The sequence below is a fragment of the Microchirus variegatus genome (genome assembly GCF_963457635.1).
Source record: "Microchirus variegatus genome assembly, chromosome: 7".
NCBI lineage: Eukaryota > Metazoa > Chordata > Actinopteri > Pleuronectiformes > Soleidae > Microchirus > Microchirus variegatus.
The window spans coordinates 13,402,757-13,423,052 of NC_139808.1; the positions used below are offsets into that span (position 1 = coordinate 13,402,757).

The following is a 20,296-nucleotide window of genomic DNA, read 5'->3' on the forward strand; positions in this document are numbered from 1 at the left end:
TTTTCTGACGTAACTGGCAACCCGTGGTTTCTCGGCAGCTGAGACTCTGTTGAATGCAATGATTGGTAGACAGCGGTAGGTGGCGCCACACGCCAAAACATGATTTGCAGTCTGCAAAATGTTGTTTTTGATGCAAATATTTTGGCTGTACTGTTGTTGGTGAGTTCAGTTTGTTATATAAACATTATTCCTGAGTCTCTGTGACATATTAGGAGGATTTTATGGCCAGTTGCTTTAGATTTATTACATAATGCACCTTTAAACAAGAAAGATTTCTAAAATATTGACAGGTGGTCTAATAAATTTTGCATACGAAATCTACACCAAGTTGACGTGTACCGACCTGATTCCTGAGATTATTTGATCCACAATTTTTCAATTTTGAAGCAAATCAATGCCATTTGAGACTTTACAGGCAAGCCAAAAGTAGAGAAGCAATCAATCAGTTCTAAGAGTTATAAACAAAAAAAATATGGACACTGCTCTTCCACCTTAAATGTCTAATTACACTGGCATGGCGTTTCAAAGCCCAAACCCCAGGTGGTCATATGCACGCGTTGTGTGGTTAGATGTAAACAAAGCAATGATGGCACGGTGTGTGGGGGGTCGTCTTTTCAGCAATATTTAAGTTAAAATCTCTGTATGTGATGGTTTGACCCTCAGAGGCTGCATGTGTTCAGGTCGCCCTTAAGCCAACGCCTGAACCCTGTAAAACTGACGTATGTGTGCAGGTCGCCGGATTATGCGTGAGTGTGAGTGAAGAGACAGATGAAGGTTAAATGGCTGCTGAGAAAGTTTTTCTACCTCTAACAGTGAATTAAGCTGACGGAGGAAAATAATGTTGTGACCATCCAGAGAAATTCAGGGCAAAGCTCCAGAGACTTCAGAGGGTTGTTCTGTGGACGTTACACCCCCCCCCCCCCTACACTTTCCCCCCCTCAGTGACCCAAGTATTACTTTGTGTGTAGTTCAATGCGTGTTAAATGATGCTATTTTAATGACAAAGAAATAATATATATATATATATGTATTTTAACAGATGTTTTCATCTTTCTCAGTGAGTTGTATGCTGTATTGAAAAGACAAACAAACCCAGAACACTCTAAAATAAGGAAAAAAATAGAAAAAGAAAACTCACCAGATTATGTCTAAATGTTTTATAAAAGATACGTTTAGATTTTTGTATGAGATGTGATATTTTGTGTGATACGTCTACGCCGTTCTGAAAATGAGAAAAATGAATGTATCGTCACTGCCAACAGACATGGAATTGATGAAATAATTGATTTATTAATCAATATACATACTATTAAAATTCTGGAACACTCACTTCTGTCACTCTTTTGTCAGCTTCTTACATAGTTGACTTTTTATTTATATAAAACATTTCTACGAGTTCCTAAGTTGTCCTGCGTGAAAGATCCATTACAGTTGTTACGAGAAATGAACACCAGATGGCGGTGCTGGACGACTGTATGTATCATAGGACTTTGCATGATTTCGACCTGTTACTCTCACAATATCCACAAAGCAAATCAACTGAAATTAATTAATTCCTACAGATTATCCACAAACATACATCATTATTGTAGTCCTTATTCAGTGTAAGCCCTGTACACTGAACTAAGGCACGGAGTGGGAACACAATTTATCATCATTGTTATGTCATCTCGATAGTTTTGTAACACTGTTTGTCTTCCTGGACGACTTAATCTCTAGGGATTTACTGAGCCAACCATCTCAAACATACAGGGTAAACATGACCATTTATAGACAGATACTTGGTTGCATATTTGCAAGAAAGTGGGAATAATGATGTCATAAATGTACATATAGCAATAAATGATTGTGTTATATTTAAAACTAATATTTTTATTTTCTATTTATTTTTTTCAGACCTTTTACTCATAAAACGTATTATAATTGACAGAAACGCAGCGAAGAGCAGTGCAGGGCTTTTATTTTCTCTGAAGGAAGTGACTTTGTCATTTTTATTATTTTTTTTCAATCCCAACATCCTCTGTTGTTGTGGGAATGACACGTGTGTCTCAGATCCACTGTCTGGTGATTTAATAACACATTTTTCTCTGGAAATTAGTAAAAAAAAAAAAAACTGTCTTATTCCCAAGAAAAAAAAAGTCACAATGCCCAAATAAGTGAATATGGTTTAACAGGAAGTCTGCACTGGTGTTTTTATTTGTGTCAAACATAACAAAATGAAAGTTTTCATTTAATATTCCTTAATATGTGAGTCAGGCTGCTGTAACCAAGTGTCAGTGTCCTGACCAACTTAGATGAAGTGGTTGAGATTATTACAGAATGAAGAAACTTTAGTTTGAAGACAGGTGGTTTGAAAGAGGAGTGATGGAAGTCATCAATGTCGTTGAAACTGCCTGCAGCATCACAAGGATGGACTGCATTCCACGGAGGGTAAATACCTGGATTCCACCATAACTTGTTCAATTAGATGAGAATGTCTTAAATGACTCAACATGTAAATAAGACAGATTATAGCCACTGGGTCATTTACATCAGTTTTGATCAAGCACAGGCCACTCTCATCTCTGCCAAGTACCACCGGTGGTCCACGCACCCACATTTTGAGAACCATGGCAACAATAATCAACAAAAACAATCACCAAAAGTACAATGATTGTGGTTTGACGTGGCTACAGTTCAGGTTTTGCCACATCTTTGACAACAACTTAGGCGTGTGAACTTTGACATGAACATGTGCGTAGTCACAACACAAAATGTATGTTTAATGTTTATTTAGAATTTGTCTCCCCATTTTTACCAAAGCTTTTTCACAGTGTTTACATAGTTGTCAGATGTGATTATTTAACTTTATATTTTATTTATAAACCATTTTTATTACCTTGTTCCGGGTGCCTCTGTTGATTTACATTATTATTTTGTTTGATATTTATTTGTTTATTTTATTTAATGCTGTGTTTTTTACATATAAAAGTCAAATATTTGTATTACAGGAGTGTATTTTGAATCCCCCCCAAAGATTGTGCACATTTTTAGATTTAATATCTTCACATTTTATTTATAAACCGTTTGGTTGTATGTATTGATTCTCTGTGTCGCCAGTAGGGGGAGTTGCTGATTTTGCCAAATATCCATTGAAAGATTTTTCTGCTTCCATTCAACAAAAAGTTCTCACATTAAGTTTTGCAAGTGTATTCGTATTCGTTACAGAGTAGAATAAGTAGAATACCTTTAGTTTAGCAGGTGTGTGAATGATCAATAATCATTATTATTGGCAGTAACAGAGGGCCCCAAAGTCAAATTTTGCTTAGGGCCCCATGGAGGCTTGGGCCGGCCCTGTATAACAATATGAGAAACATTTTTTTTAAAGATAAACTGGTCAGACACGTGTCACAAACAGGGCGAGACCTGAGCATAATTGGCCCAAACTGCGCCACGTCCGTGTCAATAGGACAATTAGCGTCCAAGTGGAAAGTGGCAAGTGTGTTTAACTCCTGAGCTCTGTGTTTACTTTCTCTGCTGGCTGGCACTGTGTGTTTTACTCTCTCTCTCTCTCTCTCTCTCTCGCTCTCTATCTCTCTCTGAGATACGGATACATTTTTTTCCTCTGCACATGAGCCGCTTTGTCAGCTGAGCGCACAAAGAGTCGCAGCTCCTCCAAAGAACAAAATGACGCTGCTGGACGAGCGGCTCTGGTTGCTGTTCAGGCGCAACTGGCGGCAAACTCTCACCTACTGGAGTGTTTTCTTCAGCTTTGGCCTTTGCATCGCTTTACTGGGCCCGACCATCCTGGACCTGAGGTGTCAGACCCAGTCCAGTCTGCAGCAGATCACCTGGGTCTTCTTCTCGCAGCAGTTCTTCCTGCTGGTGGGCAGCAGCGTGGGAGGACTTTTCAAGAAGACGTGAGTGCGGTGGGGGTGGTGGTGGTGTGGAAGTGGGCACTGTCTCACATCCTGGAGATAAAAACAGGTCTTGAAAGTCTTGGAAAAAGTCTGGAGAACTTTAGTTGAATCTTAATTCTGAAAATGTCCTTCAGTAAAACACAATTTTACTGTGAATTCTGCATTCAGTAATTCATGATTTTATTAAAATGAACACGACAGGTACAATCTCTTATTCAATCTTTTATTTTAGACAGGCAAAACATTAAGAATAACTTCTTATTTGCATTGGTAGACTGACAAGTGCTAGAAAACACTTGTAAATGATTTCTTAAGAAACTTAAAAACTGTGTCAAAACATTCAACACAACATAAAAGTATATTGTATAAAACAAGATGTTTTCTGTTTCAAAAAACTCTGGAAAAATAACCTTATTTGTATTGGAAAAGGGCAAGAAACACAATAACTGAACATAACACATAGGCAATACGTCTGTAATACTCACAGTTGTTTTGTTGACAAATTCCACATAAAGTTACTGTAAAAAAATTATTTATACCTGTGCTACTGAACTAATTCCATATTGACTGCCTGAATATTTTGAAATCTTAATTATTATAAGTATTATTATGCCCTTTAGCGATGCTCAGACACATACCTGACAAACCTCCCCCTATACAAGTTTTTGTTTGATGTCTTTGTTTGCTTGTGGGTGTTGCTGTCATACTGATGCTTGATTATATTGGATTTTGTCACCTTAATCAAACTGCAGGTCCAGTTTATGACAAGAGATGTGTTATGTGTGGTATTTACTTCACATGTTGCATTAGTAAGGCTGCGAGAAAAGAAGGATATAGACAATATAGTCTAAAATATCTATACAGTGGTACGTTGACCAAAAATACATACTATAGTATGTCGTCCAAAATCTGACAAAAAAGTCATAGTATAGTATGTTGTCCAAAATTTGACCAAAAAGTCATACTATAGTGAGTCATCCAAAAGTTGACCAAAAAGTCATAGTATAGTATGTTGTCCAAAATCTGACAAAAAAGTCATACTATAGTGTGTCGTCCACAATTTAACCAAAAAGTCATAGTATAGTATGTCATCCAAAATTTGACAAAAAAGTCATAGTAAATATGTCGTCCAAAATGTGACCAAAAAGTCATAGTAGTGTGTTGTCCATAATTTTACCAAAAAGTCATACTATAGTGTCATCCAAAATTTGACAAAAAAGTCATAGTATATAATGTCGTCTAAAATTGGACAAAAAGTCATAGTATAGTGTGTTGTCCAAAATTTGACCAAAAAGTCATACAATACTGTGTCGTCCACAATTTGACCAAAAAGTCATACTATAGTATGTCATCCAAAATTTGACAAAAAAGTCATAGTAAATATTATGTTGTCCAAAATGTGACCAAAAAGTCATAGTATAGTGTGTTGTCCATAATTTTACCAAAAAGTCATACTATAGTGTGTCATCCAAAATTTGACAAAAAGTCATAGTAAAGTGTCGTCCAAAATTTTACCAAAAAGTCATAGTATAGTATGTTGTCCAAAATGTGACAAAAAAGTCATACTATACTGTCGTCCACAATTTGACAAAAAAGTCATAGTATAGTGTGTCATACAAAATTTGACAAAAAGTCATAGTAAAGTGTCGTCCAAAATTTTACCAAAAAGTCATAGTATAGTATGTTGTCCAAAATGTGACCAAATAAATACAGTATCACAGTGGTACCAAATACATATATTTTGTTGTCATCTAATAGTCTAATATTGCATAATTGCAGCCTCATACTCGTGAATGTTTGCTGTGTTCTATTAAATGGTGTTGTTGTTGATCAGAAATCAATGATTTAAGCAATCATCCTCCAGTAAACCCAGAACTGTGGCTGTTATTCAAGATGTGAAGGTCATGTCCTCACCAATATTTCTGTCACTGGGGACTTGCTACAGTTCTGTTTTTGAGGCAGACAAATAAAGTTTGGACGTGGTACATTTTAGTTCTTACATCATTCAGATTTACACTAGATTTGACTGACAAATACTCTTTACATATTGTAGCCGGGTGGCAACAAAGGTACAGTAGATTTTATTTGAAAGGGAACGCAGTTGTTTCTTTGCCTAAACTCACACAATGAGCAGCCACTGAACCATGACCACGAGGTGAGTAAAGCGTGACCATTTATGTAATGTGAATAGGAACACGTCAGTGCTTGGGTGCATTTGCACCTTGTGTTTTTTTGACGCTTTACATAGTACTGCTTAAAAAGGTGTATTTCGCAACGGCTAAAACATTATTTCGAAGCGAAATGCCCTTTATTTTTTTCTGGTTTACAGCAGCACATAACATAACTTACTGACTGCCAGCTGCTGTTCTTGATTATAACCCTTCAAAACATCTCTTCTACAAACTAGAAATTATGTAGGACAAGGTTACCAGGAAGATAAAGTGGTAAGTGCACTGAGAGGCTGGAGGGCTGCGATAAACCTACTGGGTAAATAAAAGTCATGGAGCAGGAAGGTCACCATCAAGGTGACTGCAACACAAAAACATCGTAATACCTGTAACCCACTGATTTAACAATTATTTAACAAGATTATGAGTTAAAAATTAAATGTGCAGTCATTTAAACGTCCTTTAAAAGCTGTGCATAACCTTTAACTATGGTCAGATGATTTCAGCTCTCAACATAACAGTATTTAGATATTGTCTTATCCAGTGACATTTCTTGTAACAGCCGAGAAAAGTGTCAGAAGTGAATTCTACTGCTCAGAAAACCAAACCAGAATAGAAAATCTAAAAAATGTTTCTTTTGCCCCTGCCCACACCTGTGTATACACACAAATGCTCCCCCAGTCCACATCTGATAGTATTGCTTGACAGGGCCTGTCTTCAGTCGGGATGGCTCATGATTATCGAATAAGCGATCAGTGATTTTTTATTTTTAAAATTAGTGTGCGCGACAATTACGTTGACTTAAAAAAGGCGAATTCCCTGCTTTTCATAGAAACCACTGCTTTATATTCAGTATCAGATCAGACGAGAAGGGTCCGTCTGCAAGACATAATACTGAGGAATACTGAGGATACATAAACCACATTTTAAATTATATCTGACCAATTTCTTGTCTCAAATGACCATCCCTAGTTTTCAGATTACAAATAATGTGACATTGTTTCTGTTCATGAAGACCAAACATAGACATTAGACTAATAAATCATCAACAACAAAATTTCACTTGTTACTGTTGACTCCTTGAACTCTGGGTGATAACTTAGCCTCACATACCTGAGAACTATATCACTATAAATTAATATTGACATGATGTACAGTATGATGCAATTTGGCATTGAATTCATAAAAATGTTTCTGTCTCTGTTGTCCCTTCTTCAGACTCCTGTCCTCCCTGTCAGCTCTGCTGTCCTGCACTTTCATCATCTCGCTTGTGTTTGCCATCATACCACTGTGTCACCATGTGGTGCTGCTGTCCATCGCCATGGCGATCGCTGGCAAAGCCATGGGGTTAATTGACACCATCGCCAACCTGCAGCTCGTCAAGCTGTACCAGAGGGACTCAGCCGTTTTTCTGCAGGTCAGAGGAAGAGAGTGAGGGGAGAGGACAGCTGTGAATGTCCGCTGTGTTTGTGCAGCTGAGTGATAAAATTTGAGCACTGACAGTTTATTTGACTCGATATAAGAAGTAAAGCAATTCTAGAAACGTAAAGCTGCATTGATAAATACTGCACGTTGGGTACATTTGTGTAATTACCTTGTAGCCTGTTAAAGTTGATTATTTGGTTTGATGTATACTTTGGTTTAGTCTCATTGTCCTCACCAGGAGGACAGGAGAGTAAAAATGAGGTCCAATGTAAAGCACCAGTGCGTGACTTCTACCTACACAGCATTCCTATAGGGCCCACATACGGTTGGTGTAGTTGGCACTTACCGTATCGCCTTTCTAGCACTATGAAGCTTTTGTGCAGTGCAGGAATGTTGAAGGAGATATGAAAACCAAACTCTGTCATACTGAGAAACACAGAGAGAGTCATGTGGAGCTGATAGGGTTAATCAGCATTGTGTAAATGTGACATTGGTTTGAATGCAGTGGACATTTGTTTATATTTAAAGGGGACATATTATGCAAAATCAACTTTTTAATCATTTAAATCCTTATATTTGACTGCAGCACTCATTGGGACGTCACAATGCGCTAAATTTCTGGAATTGTTATCTCATGGAGCTCCGCTTTGTCTGTAAAACACGCGAGAGTGTTGGCGAGGGCAACAGTATCCGAAAACCGAAAGTCCGCGAAGTCCGCAAAAAGTTCTATTCTTGGCTCCACAGTGCAGCACAGAGTTCTACACAAACTTCCAACCTCAGAGGATTTATCTGTCCAGTGGATACATGTTATATATGACGGCAATGTGCCTGCTAGAGCCTGCAAATAATCACTTTGAACCAAATGCTAACTGCTGTTAGCTTCCAGTAGCCATGTCATTTCCTGTCCCTTAAGTTTTGTTTTACTTTTTTTTAAGGTGGACCTAAAGAGATACTACTAAACAGAGTGTTCTGAACAGTGCTGTTTTGGCAGGGTGATTGAACTGCTGTGGTGCTTCATCCTTATGGTATTTTGACCAAAGCATGTCACAGACATGTTCATTAGGACACCAGGGAACTAGTTTAACTTGGAGAAATAGGGTATAATATGACCCCTTTAAAGCTTGTGCACTATGCTTTTTATACTCAAATTATGTTAATAGAGTCATCAGAACATGTTCAAGTGGAAAAACTTTATATTATGTAGCTTAGATTATATACATGATTGAATCAGTAGCAGGTATGGTCCAATCCAATCTAACTGTATTTAAAAAAAACTAAAACAAAAAAAACCAGCTGAAATAAAGTGTCACATCAGAGACAATTGAAGTAAATAAAATACAGAAACATAAGACCTAAAGGACCTAAAAACAAACAATAAAATAAGAAAATACTCACCAACACAAAACTAAACAACTTGTACATTAAAAACAATAAAATGGGTAAAATCAATGTCTCAAACTAAAACAAAGAGTTTTAGAGGTTTTATGGTTTTTTTGGGGGGGGTTTTTTAAATCAGAGAGAAAGAGTTGATAGTTAAATGTATTTAATTAAGTCATACCAAGTTAATGCTGTCTTATGTTATCAGTATAACTGTCAGTCACAGGGGTAGTAGAATTCAGCGTTTTTATGATATTTGGCATAAAATAAACCAAACTGTTCTATTGTTATTTCACAGTTTGAATGATGCTCAATCCCTGTGTGTGTTGGACGTGATGCAGCACAGTCTGTGGGAGACAGAGGGGAGAGCATAGTCAGCAGGTCTGACCAGTTCTGGCCCTTATTAACATATTTTTGTATGTCGGAAGGTATATATGGTGTCACAGAACGGGTCAGATGAGTAAAAAACATTTTTTGCATGTATTTGCATGCTGGAGTGCATTCCACTTTTCTTGTCACTGACACGTATGCACTCAAATTTAAGTGTTTGTTTTCTTCTTCATGTCCGTGTACATCCGTGCATCAATACATGAGGAAAATCTGCTGTGTTTCAAAATGGAAAATGTAGATTGAGTGCACATTAACAGCTCCTTACACACGATATACACAGCATTAATAGTGACGTGTGTTATTGGACATCATAGTTCCTCATCATGGTGTCCACGTGCATGCATACTTGAGTTTTCTTTAGTTACTTTATTTGTTGATACTGCATTTAACAAACAAAGTGAGGAAAAATGAAAAGATTAGCCGATGTTAGTGGTGACCACACATTTTAAATAAACTACCAGACATTTGACATTTACCCAAGTTGGTAACAATTTAGGTTGGAATACATTCACAATACAAATATAGTATGTTGTTATGTATTTATCAATACTTATTCCACATTAATACTACCGTATATATACCACCTTAATATTTAAGCATTATATGAATTGTGTTTTTTTTTTTTTTGGTTCACTTCCACTGTGTTCAGAAACTCACTAGACTTTCCTGATGTTTCCTGTGTTTTTGTTGTTTTGTTTGTGAGTGTTGGTGGAATAATGATGATAATGATAGATTAGACCATATTGATCTTTGGGATCAATAAAGTCTAATCTAAGTTACTCTAATGCTAGTTGATAGTTATTTCCATAATAATTTATCATCTTAAAAAGGTACCGCTTCAGTATTTTCCTAAGCTGGTAACAATATGGAGGTAGTATAGTAATACTTTAGTAAAAGTGAAGTAACTTTCTTTAAAAACTATCCCAAAAATGTAAAAAAAAAAAAAAGTTTCATGAATATAATATCTGAATATCTGGATATGACAAACTTTCTACATTATTTTCATAACCTAGTTTAAAAAAAAATTTTTTTTTAAAAACATACCCTGAAACATATAAAATATATAAAATAAAGTATTTTATTGATCTGTTAAGTGATTATTCATGTCTCTCTCCAGGCCCTGCATTTCTTCATAGGTCTAGGAGCGCTGGTCAGCCCCCTGGTGGCTGAACCTTTCCTGTCAGACGACAGCTGTGTTATATTATTGTCCAACAATACGACCAACTCCTCTTCTTCGCCTGACCTTGAGCACCTCCGCAGCAGCCTCGCTGGACAAGGAGTGGAGCTGCACAACATGTCACAATATCATCTGTACACGGAAGGTGTCATCATCACAAGTGTGGCCTATGCTTTCTGGATTATGGCTCTTATCAACGTGAGTTTTACAAGAGTCGCATGAATGATGCTGAAATGAGTGAAGGGCACACCAGTCCGCTCAACATGTTGGCTCAAATATCTGAACGGAACAATGGCCGCTTGCTGCAGGTTAGCTTGGTAGATATGGAGCTAGTGTCGCTGTGTAATTGCCTAACAGTAAAGATAACACTGTCTGATAAAACAAACTTGAACCAAGAGGGTTTTCTTTGCAGCTAAGAATAGTTTATATTACTTTGTACATTTAGACAAATCTTTAGTACTCTTTGCATTTGTCCACGCATAGCAAAATGATCTGATGAATACAAATACCTCCTTGTAATACATCATTACAAGGAGGAATGGAGGCCAAAACCTGAATAAAGTTAAACAAACATTTATTGGAATTGCTTGACAGATGATGTAAATAGATATCTGTAAAGATCATTATGACTCTTAAAAAAAGAGTCTTAAAAGTCCCATATTATGCAAATCAACGTTTAATCATTTAAATCCTTATATTTGGGACTCTGGAGGCCCCACCAGTCGACCAAAGTGTGAAAAAAGATGACTCACTCATGTTTTTGTGGTCCTGAAATCTAAAACCGGAATATCTGAAAACCGGAAGTCTGCGAAGCTCGCGAAAAGTTCTATTCTTGGCTCCACAGTGCAGCACAGAGTTCTACACAAACCTCAGAGGGTTTATCTGTCCAGTGGATACATATAGTTATATATATGTAGTTATATATGACGGCAATGTGCCCGCTAGAGCCTGCAAATGATTGCCTTTCCAAATGCTAACTGCTGTTAGCTCCCAGTAGCCTCTGTGGTTGATGTCATTTTCCTGTCCCTTAAGTTTCGTTTTACTTTTTTTTAAGGTGGACCTTTAACGGTGGACCTAAAGAGATACTACTAAACAGAACGTTCTTAACAGGGCTGTTTTGGCAGGGTGATTGAACTGCTGTGGTGCTTCATCTATTTTGATGATTTGGTATTTTGACCAAAGCATGTCACATACATGTTCATTAGGACACCAGGGAACTAGTTTAACTTGGAGAAATAGGGTATAATATGATCCATTTAACAAAGCGTCATGTGGCTCTGAGCATCAGGCATTCAGGTGGGGTCATCCTGTATTTTATATTCCAGCACCCATAAACTTTTCTCAGTTTTATGACATTTTTCCACTACACAGTACCGCCTCGTCTCGCCTCGACTCGATTCTACACGGTTTGATTCCATTACTATAGTACCTCCTCAACATGGGCGGGGTCATCACAGCACGGCTGCATGAAGCTGCAGTGACTTCGTTTTATACATGACACACACAAACTAGTGACTACTGACTTGTAAAGCAGTTGTTCTCGATGTACTGAATCATTAGAATCCGTTCATTAAAAAGATTAGTTCAGTACTTCCTGGTTGTGATGCGGCTCACCATTCGCGACCGCAGTGTTGTCACTAAATACCCCATACTCCTCTGTTAAATGATGACATTTTCGTGCTAAATGTTGGAGATTAACACACGTTTTCAGGATTGTTAAGTCGTTTTAACTGACGTACAGTTCTGCATTGTTCGGTTTGATTCTTGAGCCTCTTCCTGTGACGGCACTCTGGCCAATCATTGCACGGCAGTCTGACGACTTCACACAGAGTAGCACTGGCTTAGAAACTGGCTTAGAACCTCACCTGAGCAGGTACTAAGTACTAAGTACCAAGTACCAGGTTCTATTGCTAATGGAAAAGCAATGAGTCACGCTTGTGGAAAAACACCATCAGTTTTTCCATGGGTTCTACCCATCAAAGTTGTTGGCATTATACATATTATAACATCTGCGACCTCTAGGTCAACAACAAAAAACAGAGCTCATTATTGATTTAGCTCATTTCTAGTTTCCTTCTCGATAATATTAACAGTTTCCTTGACCTTGCTCCTCAGATCAAGTTATAGGTTCTCAGACACATGCTGTGTCTTTACTGTTTGAACTGCTCTGAGGACAGGGCAAAGATAGGGAAGTGCAGATGCAACTTTAATGAGAGGATGATTCTGAACAGAATCAGCTGACACAAGTGTTGACTTTAAAGCTACCAAACAAAAGCCTCTGTGTATACTTGCAGCTCCCTGTGCCGGCGGCGGTGCTTGCACTCATGTACCACGAGAGACTTCTGCCTTGCTGCAGGAAGAGTCCACGTCTGCTGGAAAAGGACTCCCTGTCCAGTGCAAGTCTTGCTGTGGATAATGTTGAAGGTAATGTGTGTGTATGTGGGTGTGTGTGTTTTTACCAACCCATTCAAATGAAGTAGTAAACCTCTCACTTTGTTCCTCTAGGACATGCGAGTGTGTTTGGTTGCTGTAACCCTGCCAAACTGCGGGGTCACCCTGCTACATTCTTCATCCTCCATGCTCTAGGTGGAGCTATCCTCTTCATTACTGATGGGATCATTGTAAGACTCAAGCCTAACACTTACACACTCAATACACATGGTCACTTAAAGGCGCAATCTGTAACAATGTGGCCAAAAACGGTTACAACACTCAAAGTTGCTCCTTGCCAGAAAAACAGTCCCAAATCCGAGAGCACGGACTGCATCCGTTTTTTCAAATTCCTCTCCGCTTTCAACACTCTCCACCGTTCGAATGCAACTCCTATACAAACCCTCGCTTTGCCTCGAACTTTATCTTGAGATTCCTGCGATTCATACCGAGATCTCTTCAGTTTCGTTGCCTCCGCCATTGTAGCTCAGACGTAACTGGCAACCCGGGGTTGCTCGGCAGCTCAGCCTCTACTGACTTCAATGATTGGTAGACGGCGGTAGGTGGCGCCTCATACCAAAACCGAACCAAAACATAATTTCAAAACATATACAAACTTTACGGAAACAGAAAATATATTTTTTTTACTCGTTTTTTTGGTGAGTTCAGTATGTTATATGAACATTATTCCTGGTCCTCTGTGACATATTAGGAGGATTTTATGGCCAGTTGCTTTAGATTTATTACGTAATGCCCCTTTAACACTTGACTTTGTACTTTGTAGTAGCAGGTGTCAATGTGTGAGGTGTGTAGGAGGTGGGGGATGACAAAAAATGCAGGTGGATGCATAAATTTGAGACATGAGGCAAGACCTCTGATAAAAAAGTAAAAGTTCTTTGTGTAGCTGCAGCTACATTGTTAGGTATGTCAATGTCTTAGGATCCATTCAGACCTGGTGTTTACATCTGTACTGAGAGGTCAATCTACTATTGGAGCATTCTGGATGTTTGTCCAGTGACTATTTGTGATCCATTCCCATCATAGACAAATACACACGGACGTAATTCTTGTTTGTCAACAACAAATAATTGTCTGGTGATACAGGCGTGTCTGTTGTCCATGTATTTGTTTCTGGCACTGTCGCTGTGCCTCAATCCAGGGTCTGGATCCTTGGGAGATGGAAGTCATGTGCTGTGTGAATGACTTTTTGTGCATGACTTATTTGTCAATTTTTAGACGACATACTATAATATAACTTTTTTGTCATATTTTGGACAAATGTTGAACTTTATTTATGACTTTATGACTTTTTTGTCAAATTTTGGACTACATTTTTTTTGTCAAATTTTGGACAGCATACTATATAGTATGACTTTTTGGTCAAATTTTGGACGACAATTATTTTTGTCAAATTTTGGACGACATACTATAGTATGACTTTTTTGTCAAAATTTGGACGACATAATATAGTAGGACTTTTTTGTCATATTTTGTACAATTTTTGTTGGTAAAATCTTGGACGACAATTATTTTTGTCAAATTTTGGACTACACACTATAGTATGAATTTTTGTTCAAATTTTGGATGACACACTATAGTATGACTTTTTGGTAAAATTGTGGACGACACACTATAGTATGACATTTTGGTCAAATTGTGGACGACAAACTTAGTATGACTTTTTGGTCAAATTTTGGACAACATACTATAGTTTGACTTATTTGTCAAATTTTGGACGACATACTGTAGTATGAATTTTTGTCAATTTTGGACCAAAAGTTTTTTTTCAAAAAAACTGTCAGATTTTGGACATAATAGTGTAGTACGACATTGAGGTCGACGACATAGCATAGTATGACTTTTTTGTCAATTTTGGACCAAAAGTTTTTTTTCAAAAAAATTGTCCGATTTTGGACGAAATAGTGTAGTATGACATTGAGGTCGACGACATAGCATAGTATGACGTTTTGGTCACATTTTGGGCTAAAAAAAATTTCAAAAAAATGTTCCGATTTTGGACGACATAGTATAGTATGACGTTTTTGTCAAATATTGGACCAAAAGTTTTTTTTCAAAAAAATGGTCAGATTTTGGACGAAATAGTGTAGTATGACATTGAGGTCGACGACATAGTATAGTATGGCGTTTTTGTCAGATTTTGGACCAAAAGTTTTTTTTTTTTTAAATTGTCAGATTTTGGACGAAATAGTGCAGTATGACGTTGAGGTCGACAACATAGACCTCATGACGTTTTGGTCACATTTTGGGCTAAAAAAAAAATTCAAAAAAATGTTCAGATTTTGGACAACATAGTATAGTATGACGTTTTTGTCAGATTTTGGACCAAAATTTTTTTTCAAAAAAATGGTCAGATTTTGGATGAAATAGTGCAGTATGACGTTGAGGTCGACAACATAGTATAGTATGACGTTTTGGTCACATTTTGGGCTAAAAAAAAAAATTCCAAAAGAAATTCCTATTTTGGACGACATAGTATAGTATGTCGTTTTTGTCAAATTTTGGACCAAAAGTTTTTTTTTAAAAAAATGGTCAGATTTTGGACGAAATAGTGTAGTATGACATTGAGGTCGACGACATAGTATAGTATGACGTTTGGTCACATTTTGGGCTGAAAAAAAATGTCAAAAAATTTTTCCGATTTTGGACGACATAGTATAGTATGACTTTTTTGTCAAATTTTGGACCAAAAGTTTTTTTTCAAAAAAATGGTCAGATTTTGGACGAAATAGTGCAGTATGACGTTGAGGTCGACGACATAGTATAGTATGACGTTTTGGTCACATTTTGGGCTAAAAAAAAAATTCAAAAAAATGTTCAGATTTTGGACAACATAGTATAGTATGACGTTTTTGTCAGATTTTGGACCAAAAGTTTTTTTTCAAAAAAATGGTCAGATTTTGGATGAAATAGTGCAGTATGACGTTGAGGTCGACAACATAGTATAGTATGACGTTTTGGTCACATTTTGGGCTAAAAAAAAATAATTCCAAAGGAAATTCCTATTTTGGACGACATAGTATAGTATGACGTTTTTGTCAGATTTTGGACCAAAAGTTTTTTTTCAAAAAAATGGTCAGATTTTGGATGAAATAGTGCAGTATGACGTTGAGGTCGACAACATAGTATAGTATGACGTTTTGGTCACATTTTGGGCTAAAAAAAAAAATTCCAAAAGAAATTCCTATTTTGGACGACATAGTATAGTATGTCGTTTTTGTCAAATTTTGGACCAAAAGTTTTTTTTTTTAAAAATGGTCAGATTTTGGACGAAATAGTGTAGTATGACATTGAGGTCGACGACATAGTATAGTATGACGTTTGGTCACATTTTGGGCTGAAAAAAAATGTCAAAAATTTTTTCCGATTTTGGACGACATAGTATAGTATGACTTTTTTGTCAATTTTGGACCAAAAGTTTTTTTTCAAAAAAATGGTCAGATTTTGGACGAAATAGTGCAGTATGACGTTGAGGTCGACGACATAGTATAGTATGACGTTTGGTCACATTTTGGGCTGAAAAAAAATTTCAAAAAAAGTTCCGATTTTGGACGACATAGTATAGTACAGGGGTCGCCAACCTTTTTGAGATCGAGAGCTACCTGAAGGGTAAAGAATAATATGGAGGGCTACCATATAAACATTTTATGCACCATTTTTTTTTTTTTACCATTTACCAAATGATTAATATTATGCATTCATTTGCATACACATTCATTCCAGTGCTTACTCCTAACGATTATCTGTTTTTATAAACAATATCAATGATATTTTACCGAGTGAATATATGGATGCATGCAAGTGAGTTGAGGTGAAGTGAACCCGCGGGCACCATATTGGCTGCCCGAGGGCTACCAGGTGCCCGCGGGCACCACGTTGGTGACCCCTGGTATAGTATGTCGTTTTTGTCAAATTTTGGACCAAAAGTTTTTTTTCAAAAAAATTGTCAGATTTTGGACGAAATAGTGTAGTATGACATTGAGGTCGACGACATAGTATAGTATGACGTTTGGTCACATTTTGGGCTGAAAAAAATTTTCAAAAAAATGTTCCGATTTTGGACGACATAGTATAGTATGTCGTTTTTGTCAAATTTTGGACCAAAAGTTTTTTTTCAAAAAAATTGTCAGATTTTGGACGAAATAGTGTAGTATGACATTGAGGTCGACGACATAGTATAGTATGACGTTTGGTCACATTTTGGGCTAAAAAAAAATGTCAAAAAAATGTTCAGATTTTGGACGACATAGTATATAGTATGTCGTTTTTGTCAAATTTTGGACCAAAAGTTTTTTTTCAAAAAAATGGTCAGATTTTGGACGAAATAGTGTAGTATGACATTGAGGTCGACAACATAGTATAGTATGACGTTTTGGTCACATTTTGGGCTAAAAAAAAAAATTCCAAAAGAAATTCCTATTTTGGACGACATAGTATAGTATGTCGTTTTTGTCAAATTTTGGACCAAAAGTTTTTTTTCAAAAAAATGGTCAGATTTTGGACGAAATAGTGTAGTATGACATTGAGGTCGACGACATAGTATAGTATGACGTTTGGTCACATTTTGGGCTAAAAAAAAATTCAAAAAAATTTTCCGATTTTGGACGACATAGTATAGTATGACTTATTTGTCAAATTTTGGACAGCATACTGTAGTATGAATTTCTTGTCAAACTTTAGACGACATAGTATAGTATGACTTTTTTGGCAAATTTTGGACCAAAAGTTTTTTTCAAAAAAAATTGTCAGATTTTAGACGAAATAGTGTAGTATGACGTTGAGGTCGACAACATAGTATAGTATGACGTTTTGGTCACATTTTGGGCTAAAAAAAAAGAATTCCAAAAGAAATTCCTATTTTGGACGACATAGTTTAGTATGTCGTTTTTGTCAAATTTTGGACCAAAAGTTTTTTTTCAAAAAAATGGTCAGATTTTGGACGAAATAATGTAGTATGACATTGAGGTCGACGACATAGTATAGTATGACGTTTGGTCACATTTTGGGCTGAAAAAAAATGTCAAAAAAAATTTCCGATTTTGGACGAAATAGTGTAGTATGACATTGAGGTCGACGACATAGTATAGTATGACGTTTGGTCACATTTTGAGCTGAAAAAAAATGTCAACATTTTTTTCCGATTTTGGACGACATAGTATAGTATGACTTTTTTGTCAATTTTGGACCAAAAGTTTTTTTTCAAAAAAATGGTCAGATTTTGGACGAAATAATGAAGTATGACATTGAGGTCGACGACATAGTATAGTATGACGTTTGGTCACATTTTGGGGTGAAAAAAAATTTCAAATTTTTTTTCCGATTTTTGACGACATAGTATAGTATGTCGTTTTTGTCAAATTTTGGACCAAAAGTTTTTTTTCAAAAAAATGGTCAGATTTTGGACGAAATAGTGTAGTATGACATTGAGGTCGACGACATAGTATAGTATGATGTTTGGTCACATTTTGGGCTGAAAAAAAATGTCAAAAAATTTTTCCGATTTTGGATGACATAGTATAGTATGACTTTTTTGTCAATTTTGGACCAAAAGTTTTTTTTCAAAAAAATGGTCAGATTTTGGACGAAATAGTGTAGTATGACGTTGAGGTCGACAACATAGTATAGTATGACGTTTTGGTCACATTTTGGGCTAAAAAAAAAAATTCCAAAAGAAATTCCTATTTTGGACGACATAGTATAGTATGTCGTTTTTGTCAAATTTTGGACCAAAAGTTTTTTTTCAAAAAAATGGTCAGATTTTGGACAAAATAGTGTAGTATGACATTGAGGTCGACGACATAGTATAGTATGACGTTTGGTCACATTTTGGGCTAAAAAAAATTTCAAAATTTTTTTCCGATTTTGGACAACATAGTATAGTATGACGTTTGGTCACATTTTGGGCTAAAAAAAAAAATTCCAAAAGAAATTCCTATTTTGGACGACATAGTATAGTATGTCGTTTTAGTCAAATTTTGGACCAAAAGTTTTTTTTCAAAAAAATGGTCAGATTTTGGACGAAATAATGTAGTATGACATTGAGGTCGACGACATAGTATAGTATGACGATTAGTCACATTTTGGGCTGAAAAAAATTGTCAAAAAAAATTTCCGATTTTGGACGAAATAGTGTAGTATGACATTGAGGTCGACGACATAGTATAGTATGACGTTTGGTCACATTTTGGGCTGAAAAAAAATGTCAAAGTTTTTTTTCCGATTTTGGACGACATAGTATAGTATGACTTTTTTGTCAATTTTGGACCAAAAGCTTTTTTTCAAAAAAATTGTCAGATTTTGGACGAAATAATGAAGTATGACATTGAGGTCGACGACATAGTATAGTATGACGTTTGGTCACATTTTGGGCTGAAAAAAAATGTCAATTTTTTTTTTCGATTTTGGATGACATAGTATAGTATGACTTTTTTGTCAATTTTGGACCAAAAGTTTTTTTTCAAAAAAATGGTCAGATTTTAGACGAAATAGTGTAGTATGACGTTGAGGTCGACAACATAGTATAGTATGACGTTTTGGTCACATTTTGGGCTAAAAAAAAAAATTCCAAAAGAAATTCCTATTTTGGACGACATAGTAAAGTATGTCGTTTTTGTCAAATTTTGGACCAAAAGTTTTTTTTCAAAAAAATGGTCAGATTTTGGACGAAATAGTGTAGTATGACATTGAGGTCGACGACATAGTATAGTATGACGTTTGGTCACATTTTGGGCTAAAAAAAAATTCAAATTTTTTTTCCGATTTTGGACGACATAGTATAGTATGACGTTTGGTCACATTTTGGGCTAAAAAAAAATTCAAAAAAATGTTCCGATTTTGGACGACATAGTATAGTATGTCGTTTTTGTCAAATTTTGGACCAAAATTTTTTTTTCAAAAAAATGGTCAGATTATGGACGAAATAGTGCAGTATGACGTTGAGGTCGACAACATAGTATAGTATGACGTTTTGGTCACATTTTGGGCTAAAAAAAAAAATTCCAAAAGAAATTCCTATTTTGGACGACATAGTATAGTATGTCGTTTTTGTCAAATTTTGGACCAAAAGTTTTTTTTCAAAAAAATGGTCAGATTATGGACGAAATAGTGCAGTATGACGTTGAGGTCGACAACATAGTATAGTATGACGTTTTGGTCACATTTTGGGCTAAAAAAAAAAAATCCAAAAGAAATTCCTATTTTGGACGACATAGTATAGTATGTCATTTTGTCAAATTTTGGACCAAAAGTTTTTTTTCAAAAAAATGGTCAGATTTTGGACGAAATAATGTAGTATGACGTTGAGGTCGACAACATAGTATAGTATGACGTTTGGTCACATTTTGGGCTGAAAAAAAATTTAAAAAAAATGTTCCGATTTTGGACGACATAGTATAGTATGTCGTTTTTGTCAA

At 36.1% G+C, this 20,296-nt stretch overlaps 1 protein-coding gene across 1 annotated transcript in view; it reads left to right on the plus strand.

The window, feature by feature from the left end:
- Positions 1-3,666: 3,666 nt before the first annotated feature.
- mfsd4aa (major facilitator superfamily domain containing 4Aa) overlaps positions 3,667-20,296 on the plus strand; it is a gene marked incomplete at both ends in the record, with an annotated part of 29,789 nt that continues 13,159 nt past the window's right edge. Inside the window, 5 exons of the mRNA XM_083892682.1 lie at positions 3,667-3,899; positions 7,286-7,484; positions 10,377-10,634; positions 12,731-12,860; positions 12,942-13,057. Coding sequence (XP_083748808.1) covers positions 3,667-3,899; positions 7,286-7,484; positions 10,377-10,634; positions 12,731-12,860; positions 12,942-13,057 — 936 coding nt within the window. The remainder of the gene's footprint in view (positions 3,900-7,285; positions 7,485-10,376; positions 10,635-12,730; positions 12,861-12,941; positions 13,058-20,296) is intronic.